The sequence below is a fragment of the Buceros rhinoceros genome, unplaced genomic scaffold (assembly GCF_000710305.1).
Source record: "Buceros rhinoceros silvestris isolate BGI_N320 unplaced genomic scaffold, ASM71030v1 scaffold12888, whole genome shotgun sequence".
NCBI lineage: Eukaryota > Metazoa > Chordata > Aves > Bucerotiformes > Bucerotidae > Buceros > Buceros rhinoceros.
In genome coordinates, this window is record NW_010425331.1 from 61596 (window position 1) to 71231 (window position 9636).

A 9636-nucleotide genomic window follows, 5' to 3' on the forward strand; every position below is an offset into this window, starting at 1 on the left:
TTGAATTGTGTTTCTGGTGTACGCGGGCACGCTGTAAAGGCACAAAGCTGCTCCTCTTCCTTTGTAGGCTCAGCGCTGATGGGAGCCCTCACCCCTCAAGGTGTACAGGTTTTCACCTACACCATTTGAAGAGATATTAACTCATCTAGAACAAAGAGTTTTGTTCATGAGTTATTGCTGAGCTGTCGATAGCTCCCGTAGATATGCCCAAGCTGTCTTTAAACTTGCTTTCTCTGTTTCTTCTAGAAAAGAGTTGCAGTAGCAAGAAACTTATTCTGGGCCAGAAAGCCCGCTTGGGAATTGGTTAAATACTGAGACAATGAGATTAGGCTTACCTCTGCTCTACCATGGCTACGCAAGTGGCAGAGCCTGGGATGCTCCATTTGATATGAGCCTGGGTATGCCTACAAGAGCTGGTTTTATTAGGAAAGACTTATCATTTCAGTATGAAAAAGCACTATACCCAGTTACAAGGTACGAACAGCCTCAGGTCTCCTACATCTCTCCAGAATTACTTTATTTAGCTCTTCGTAATGTGTGGGAAAGCACCTTTGCAGAAGATTTCCTTTCAGTGTGGATAATGGGCACAAAAAACCCAAGTGACTTCTGTGACTTCCTTATTTTCACATCAGAGGCATCCCACACCACCCCTCACACCACCCACCCCCCCAAAAAAAGAAAAAAAGGAATAAAAATGTAACTAAGGGCAAGAATTATTTTTCTGAGCTTTATATGAAGTTAGAGATTATGTTGGTCATAAAGGAAGGATTATTAACTTTTATGAACTGGAAAGATCCATATTCACAAATGCCATAAAATGTGACAGTTATGCAAGTCTTTCTTATGAGTGAAGTAAGGATAATAACTTGCTTTAAGTAAATGCTCGATTATTCCTCAAAGATATTTTTCACACACACGGCTTGATTTGGGTTTGAATTTGTCCAGTAAAGATGTATTTTGCTGGAAGCAATACTGTTCCCACAACAGCAGCGTACACAGTGCTGGGGTCCCCTTTGAGTATTATGGCTGCTTTGACCATGCCAGAATGAAAAACCACTCCTTGCAGGTTGGAAACCCCTGGACCAAACCTACGAGGCAGGGGGGGTCTGTCTACCACTCTAGAAAGTGCAGGACATATGTAACCCCTCAGCTAGATGCACTGTAGAACAGACCGAACACTCAAGGATGAGTTTTTAGAGAAAAGCTGAGATACTGGTTGTCATGATGTTTCTTTATCCCTTCCCTTGTGGGATTTTTCTTTGTTTGGTTATTTTTTTTTTTTACTTCAGAAGATCTGGCAAATCATCATTTGTTCTTCTTCTTGTATGAAATACTGGTTTCTGCTCACCATGGTAACAGCGAGACCATGAATGCGAGGGCTCACTGTGACGGGAAGGACCATAAGAGGAAAATGGGAGAGCAATTCTCCGTCAGCCCCTTTATCCCCTCTGTTTATGTCTGTAGATATGTTATTTCAAAGAGAATAATCTGTGACAGTTTCTGCTTCTGACTGTTTTTCAACAAGTCTGGAATTGCCCAGAAAAAGTGAGGGTTGTTTGTTTGGTGGTTTTCTTTCTTTTTTTAACTTTCACAAAAGCTCATGCTTTTTGTCATCAGAATTCCAAATTTTGGTAAGGAACACAGTTCAGTTTCTTCAGAAGATCATTACTATATGACAGTCTGTAAGCAAGCGAGCCCCACAGGCAGTTCTGAGTGATGGAGAACTACATGATTGTTATTGATTTCTTTATCAAGTTTTTGTTTATATAAAATAAATGATTGTGAATTGGCATTATTGCTTTTTTGTTTTCCCAAGTATGTATAAAAATTTTACTCGAATTTTGTACATCTATGGACTTCTAATGGATAAACATCTTTCTATGCTGTAGTTTATCCTCACAAGGAATGCCAGAAGCGCACAACAGCACAAGCGCTGTCCTACGCCAGTTTGCAGCGTGCACACAGAGAAACGTGCCTGCACGCAGAACGCTCACTGGTATTTAAACATTCTATAATGTTAAACAATTTGCAGTGCGCTCACAAACACAGGAGCAGAGGCTGTGTACAGCGTTCCCATAACTCAGCAGAATCAATTGTTGTTACTCCTCGGTGTGCTGTTTGAAACTAAAGCGTTGCTTATACCTTCGTTATTGCTTCATTAAAATTACGAGATTTGTCTGCAATGATTTTCTGATTTTTTTCCCCCCTGCCTGCAAGCTCCATGCAAAAGCAGTCTGAAGAATTCAAAAGAGCCTATTTGAAAATTTCACTTCTGTTTCTTTTTAAAGCAATGGTTTTGAGGGGTTTGGGGTTTTGGGGGTTTTTTTGGTTTTCCTCTCATGCTGCCTTCTTTGTGCTTCTTCCCAGGTCGCGTGCTTTGGGGAGGATGTGTACTCTGCCTTCCAGAAGGCTATGCTTGCCACGGGGTTTACATTTCCTAAGGAAGGAATTTTGATTGGAATCCAGGTGAGCCCTAAAAATGAAAACTGAGAAAAGGCTGACACAGAGGAACTCAGTAACTGTTACCTTGTGTCTTTATGGCTTAAATGTTTTTCTCTACAATCCTTCTTGAAGTAAGACTCAGGGCCAGGAACAAACACCATGGAGAGATCTTTACTGAATTCCCTGGGGCTGGCCTGTTTTCTTTTTTCCCTCTGGCTCCTGCTAGTTGCTACTGGAAGCTGCAGGAGTTTGTTGGGGGCAAACCCCCAGGACTGCTGCAAACAAAAGCCTGGGATCAAAGTTAGAAGCCACCTTCCTGTGGGGAACAAAGCCTGTAGATGATCAGTTCAGAGAAACATCCCAGCTAGAACTCAGAGGCCATTCCTTGTTCCCTCCCAAATGGAAGACCTGAGGATGCTACTTTCCAATCCTCACGGATAAACTCTCTTCATCTGTACATTTCCTTTTGCCTTTTTTTAAGCCAGTTCCTCTCCACCCCCAAAACAGGGAGACAATTTCCATACTGCCAAGCTGGACCTGCTAAGCTTTCCTCGTAGATCATGTGAGGGAGTGCTCAATGGGTTTGCCTTACGGACAGCCCTGCACCGTTCGCAGTGCTGTGTCGGTAAGGAGGATGTCTTTTCAGGGTGAAAAGGCAGCCAGGCAGAAAAGCACAATGTGTTGATTCTTTATCACAGGATAGTCACCAACTGCGGGAGGTGCTGAAGTCAGACACACTTGTAAACTTTGAGATGTGTGTATGATCCTCAAAAGAACTCAGACATTTCCAGGGCAACTAGAACAGTCTTGGGCTTCATAAAAATAACTGATTGCTTCCTTCCATTTCCCCGTTGTGCTTGTAATAATCTTATGTCCTACCTGACTGCATAAAGCTACTTAAACAAAAAAAATAGAATGAATGAATTCTCCTGTCAGACAACTGGGGCATGAAAAATATCTCGGGATGTGTAAAAGTGGCCAGAAAGGTACATGACTTCTGCTAACAGAGATTAACGCTTAGTCCTTAAGTATACACACGTATATATACAAACATCTATGGATTGAAGCTGTTGCTCTAAGTTACCTCAAACTGGCGGAAAAGCCTCTGCTTGCTATCTAGGTAAAGTTTAAAAGTTCAGTATGAAACTCTGGACAGTTGGTACTGTATGTCTGTGTATCTAATCACTGTGGAGTTTAAAACAGCATTTAAAAATGGGGAAAAGGAATGCCAGGAGAAGAAAAAAGGAGAGGCCCTTTATCCTTCCTGATGGCAGCTAAAAGGGAACAAGCAGCAAAGAGTGATTTTAGCTGTAGAAAGCATTTATGTAGGTTCTGTGTCAGTATCTCTTAAACTTAGCCAAATGTTCTTTGTCCAAAAGTCTTAAGAAAAAAAAAAAGGGAAAAAAAAAAGATAAAACAACCGCAAAAGCTCAGTGTTCCAAACCTTTTAAAAGTTACAAGTTTCTGTCCTTTTTAATGAGTGGTTTAGTGTTCCTTTTCCTGTAAAAGAAACTTGAAAACAGCAGATCAGTTGTTTAAGGGTCTCTCTTAATCTCAGCATATTTCTTATATAATTAAATTCCAAACCGAGAAGTGTAAAGTTAATGCTGAGAACCACATATTGCTCCCTCACTGCTTCAGAGCTTGTCACCTACCTACTTTTCAGAGGTCTGTTTGGAAACAGAGGGGAAATCAAGCCTCGTAAGAAGGGAGGGTTGAGCTGCTGACCTAGACCTGGTGTTTCATCTGCAGTGGATAGTGAACTCAAAACATACCTCACTTTCAGAGGCTTCATTGCTTCAGGACTAGTGGCTCACTCCGATTTTTAGACTGGACTTCTAACACCTGCAGAGAGAGTAATATAAAAGTCAAATGGTCTTGAATTCTGCTTCCCTCAAAAGTATGCTCAACATGTTTAGGTTATTTGATATACTGCACCTCTGTGTCATTGCTTTAATTATGTTGAGGTGAGAGGAGGCTGCTTTTTTGAAGGTGAAAGTCAAATGGATGTAATTAACAATAGTAGAGAGGGATCTTGGTTTCCTTGCAAATGTTTCACTCTGGGGTATTTTGCAACTCAAGAGTCAAATGGTTGTGCTGCGATCTGCAGTCCAAACAGGTCCTGATACACCCAGGTAATGATCACAGCCTTGCTGAGGAGCTTCCGTGTCGGTGTACTTACAGGTTGCAGCTCCAGTGATAATCCTACTAGGGCCACGCAGGAATGTTGCTAAAAGAGTAATCGTCCTCGAGGACAAACAGGCAAGCACTTCTTGACATCTGTTGGACAGCACAAGGCAGGTTGGGCAGCCAGCCGGGACTGCAAGCCCGCTGGATTGTCCTTCCATTGTGAGTGCTCTGACATCGCACAGGTCGAGGTTCCCCAGGATTTTCAAGGCCTAATGCTCTCGCAGGGTAAATGGAGTACGGCTTTCTTGTTAGACAAATGCGTCTCTGTCAGTTTATGCAAGCTGATAATCTGACCTCTTTTCACAATTCGGAGAAATCTATGATGCTCAAGCTCTGAGTCTGCTATTAAATAATCTATTTTTTATGCAAGAGGAGTTGAAAAGCTCATTTTATTTTCTTTCCTGATTGGGCTATTCAGTGATATCTCTGGGATGGAGTGCATCTGTCTTACATCTGTGCTGGTGACCACAAGATGCGGAAAGCATTGATGGAGTATTTTATTTTTAAATCCCAGCACTCCAAGTCTGTTGTTTCAAGGTAACCTTCTGCCTTGGTTCCTTACATACCAGAATTTTTGCATGCTCCACAGTGGATTTGGATACAGGATTCAGGATTATCACAGGAGATGAGCTGGCTTTGTTTTGAGCTGGATCTTAGTAAGAACTGGTGTAGCTGTATTGAATTAATGGAGGATGTAGCCCTTTACAAATAGCAAGGCGAGCTAGCAAACATGAGAGAAAGGTTATAAGAAACAGAACTTTTTTGATAGAGGGAAAAGGATACGATTCTCCTGCAATAAATATATTCCACTAAATAAATCTGCTTGTACTTTTCAACTTTAGTAACTAATGGTTTCTTACACAAGTTCTTCCAGCCAGCTTGTAAATCTGAGGCTGCTCCAATGCAAGCTGACAGCTGTAATTTCTTTCCGTGGAGAGGCTGTTTTATGTGTCACAAGTGTTCAGTACATGTTTGATAGAAGTTTATAATACTGTTGTGAAAGCCAACCCCCCTGACCAGAAGGCAGACCCATTCTCTCTGACTGGGAAGCTGCCAACCCTGTCACATAGTGTATTTATATTTTCCAGTTAGTGTACAGAACGAGATGACTTTGAGAATGAGGTTCTTTCCACAGTGCTTAAAAAAAACCCAACTAAACAAACAACATGTTGACTTCTTTTCTTCATAGAAAATCACACAGAATCATCTGGTTGGAAGACACCTTTAAGATCATTGAGACCAACCGTTCACCCTGCACTGCCAGGGTCCCTAAACCATGTCACTTAGCACCTCATCCACACGTCTTTTAAACGCTTCCAGGGATGGGGACTCCACCACTGCCCTGGGCAGCCTGTTCCAATGCTTCACAACCCTCTCTGTAAAAACGTTTTACCTGATATCTGACCTAGATCTCTCCTGGTGCAACTTAAGGCCATTCCCTCTCGTCCTGTCACTTGTTATATGGGACTTGTTATATATCACCCCCACCTCACTACAACCTCCTTTCAGGTAGTTGTAGAGAGCGATAAGGTCTCCTTTCAGACTCCTTTTTTCCAGGCTAAACAACCCCAGTTCTCTCAGCTGCTCCTCATAGGACTTGTGCTCCAGACTCTTCACCAGCTTCGTTGCCCTTCTCAGAACATGCTCAAACACCTCAATGTCCTTCTTGAAGTGAGAAACCCAAAACTGGACACAGTACTCAAGGTGTGGCCTCACCAGTGTTGAGTACAGGAGCCAAACCATTCAGGATATTGCACTCTCACCCATGAAGATGAAGCTGTCAGTATCTCCAGCAGGGACAGGGGAGCTTGCAATAATCTTACTTTGCAAAAGGCCAGACCAGGCTAAGGTTAAAAGCAAGCACTGGCCTGGCTTGGCAGTGAGAAGGACGTGTGTGGCATCTGATCTTTGCATTGCTGTACCTTCAGCATCCCAAAGAAACTTATGCTGCGATCAAATTTGCACTCACCTTTTGCTCTAAAATAGCTTGTTCAAGTGCAGATGTCTACAGGAGGTCATCTTGCCTTCTAAATTATGCTGGATCTAAGTATGCATTTTAAGAGAGTCTTTCAAAAGTGCCCAATTACTTGGGCATTCAGGTCCCATTGGGATTAGGGAGTCCCAGTCTCCTGAGTGGTTTTGTGTCTTCTGTTTCCATATGCCCAGGGAGGCAGAAATGAACTCACACATACACAGGCTCTTTGTCAGGTCAATTTGCAAACAGAGCATCCAAAGGCAGCCCAAAGCCTGTCCGTAAATGTTATCTGCCAAAAGAGAAATGTTTGAGCAATGATTGGAAAGATATTTAATTAAGAGCAGTTGGTGTATTTGAGAAGGCAATTGCCCAGATATTTGATATGCAGTAGTAAAACCTGTGTAGTTGCAGTGAGGAAACACCTTGGTGTCATAACAAAATATGTCTTAGCTGGGAGCGACTGGGCTTCAAGATCCAGACAGTTTTCCTGTCGGGCATTTCTGCACGTGCACACCCACCCTCAGCACAGAAAGGTGCGCTTGACTTCTAGCACGGTCTGGAGGAGCTTTGTGTTGCCCAGCAAAACCCCACTGTTTCTAAATCCTAGCTATGATGCTGGATCTAATAAACGTCCTTTTTCAGAAGTCCTTCCGCTCCAGATTCCTCAGCGTAGCAGAACTACTGCATGAGAAAGGCTTTAAGGTAGGTGGTTTCAGTTATTTAATAGAGAGTTTTCAGACTCTGAAACGTACTCAGCTTGCTACAGGAATGGAGAAGGTTGGAGTTCATTTGGAGATAGAGAAAAAGGACATTTTCAAAGTACAACAGGGATTTTTAGATGAGTGATCCATAGAGTGAGCAGATATCACCCAACTGAAAGTTTTCATGATTGTTAAATTACATATCTGAGACTGTCATGAGGGCAAGAACAACCCTGACTGCAGCCAAGAGGTCACAGTAACTCCTCGAAGTTCTCCAAGAAACACTTCTGCATCATTTTTTGTCCGTATCCCTATTGAAAGTTAACAACGGAAGACTGGGGAGAGCTTTTTAGTATTAAGTGCTGTTTTCCTCGGTGACATTAGTGTAACTACAGGGTTCACAGTCCTGCCTTCCAAAAAAATGTTACAAGTGATTGAACTTAAGCCCTATTGAAAGTCACAGGGATTTAGGTTTTCCTAAGCCTCTCAACTGCTTCTGGATGCGTTCCTACCATTCATTGACTGTCATCCATCGGCAAATCACAAATAACAGAAACCTGGGGAAGTTGTGCAGTTCTCTGTGTGTCTCTGTAAGGAGAGACCCCCTTATGATGAAAAATGCCCTCCAAAATCATCTCTGACAACCAGGCTGTGAGTTGGGTTAGACACACATGACTTAAATGGAAAGTTTCGGTATTACAAAGCACGTAGTGAGTATTATTTTTTTTTCTTTAACAGCTTTATGCCACAGAAGCAACCTCGGACTGGCTCATCGCTAATGGTATCCTAGCAAATCCTGTGGCATGGCCGTGGCAGGAAAGCCAGAGCCCGAGCCTCCCTCCGGTCAGAAGGTAAAAGCAATACTCACCTTGTCAAATTTGTATTAACATCCCAGGACAGCGAGGTGCAAATTGCTGGCCCTGCTAAGGTCAATGGTGGTGATTTAATAGGACTTAGGATTCAATCAGAAAGTTTTGTTTTATCATATTCTGTCAGGAATTGCCACAGCAGAGAGGTTGCAGCTTAATTAATAAACATCTCATTGAACAGTCCGGTTTAATATGGGTTGGATGTATTGCTCCATGTTACATTTTCATGCAAGGATACCTGGGATCTGAATATTTGGCCTGTAATGACTGTCAGTCATGCCTTTAAGAGAGTTGTGCTGAGCTGTGTGAAGGCTGAATATTGCTTTGCACCACTGAATAGAACAGGAATAAAGCCCAAATTCCTGAGCCGTAGCTTAGTGCCCTAACCCCTCAACCCTCCTTTCTTGGGATGCAAGGCTAGACTAAATGAAAATTTTCAGTGTTGTTTTCCTGTATGCCTGTGTTACTCATTCTAGATTTGCATTAAGTGAGACATGCTGTCTTGTGCCTTGTCTCTTCAGGCTGGTAAGGGATGGGAAAATAGATCTGGTGATTAACCTGCCTAACAGCAACACCAAGTTTGACCGTGATAATTACATGATCCGGAGGATGGCTATTGACAGTGGGATTGCTTTGCTCACTGATTTCCAGGTACTTCCCATGTTGTTCTTTCTCCTTTTAGTCATAAGAGCCTTCAGAGCTTTCAAGCACTTGTTACCTTAGATTCCAGTGTGTTTGGACCCTCATTATCTCTGACAAATAATAATGTGCCTAAAAATCGTGGCAACACAGTTGTTTGTTTGAATGTATTTTCTTTTTGTTGCTATACAAGATAACATTGGTCAACATCAAACAAAAGTAGAAGAAGAAGATCTTGAGTCCTGTACTGCAGCTGAAGTTGTTGCTGTATCATCCTCACTTCAGAGCAAACTTCTTGCTCAGGATTGCCTGTAACGTGTTTAACTTACATATGGGAACAATTTTCAAGTGGGATCTTTTTCCAGTACGGTTCTTAAACCTTATGGCAGGATGTAGCTGGGCTTTCTTGAACAGTCCCTGGGGCAACCCAGTTCCAAAGTGCCATCCAAGAGGAATTGCTGACTATGCTGTTGTAGTCTCCAGTTGCCACTCATTATGTGTTTGTAGCTCCTGACAAACCCCTTTCACATACTGATGGGGAAAGAAATATTTGGAAATGCAAAACGGGACACCTGCTGCCAGCAATACCTTGATTTCCTTTGCAACTGCTTCAGCTGTCACAAAGGAGCCTCATCTGGCTCTCGTTAAGGACAGCAGCCGAATTCCCATTGCTTTCAGTAGGTGCTGACAGGGAACCCAGTGACTGGAGCTGGTGTACAGCTGTGCAAAATCTTCTGCCATTACTGGAATGAGTGGTGAGCAGAAGGAATGCCAAGCTGTGAGTTCACAGACAAGACAATGCCAATCACGATTAGCAGGA

General features: G+C 42.6%; 1 protein-coding gene across 1 annotated transcript in view; it reads left to right on the forward strand.

Moving 5' to 3' along the window:
- Nucleotides 1-9636, forward strand: part of CPS1 (carbamoyl-phosphate synthase 1, mitochondrial) — a 71767-nt gene that overhangs the window by 61486 nt on the left and 645 nt on the right. The window contains exons 28-31 of the mRNA XM_010141114.1: nt 2368-2466; nt 7250-7309; nt 8047-8159; nt 8699-8828. Coding sequence (XP_010139416.1) covers nt 2368-2466; nt 7250-7309; nt 8047-8159; nt 8699-8828 — 402 coding nt within the window. The remainder of the gene's footprint in view (nt 1-2367; nt 2467-7249; nt 7310-8046; nt 8160-8698; nt 8829-9636) is intronic.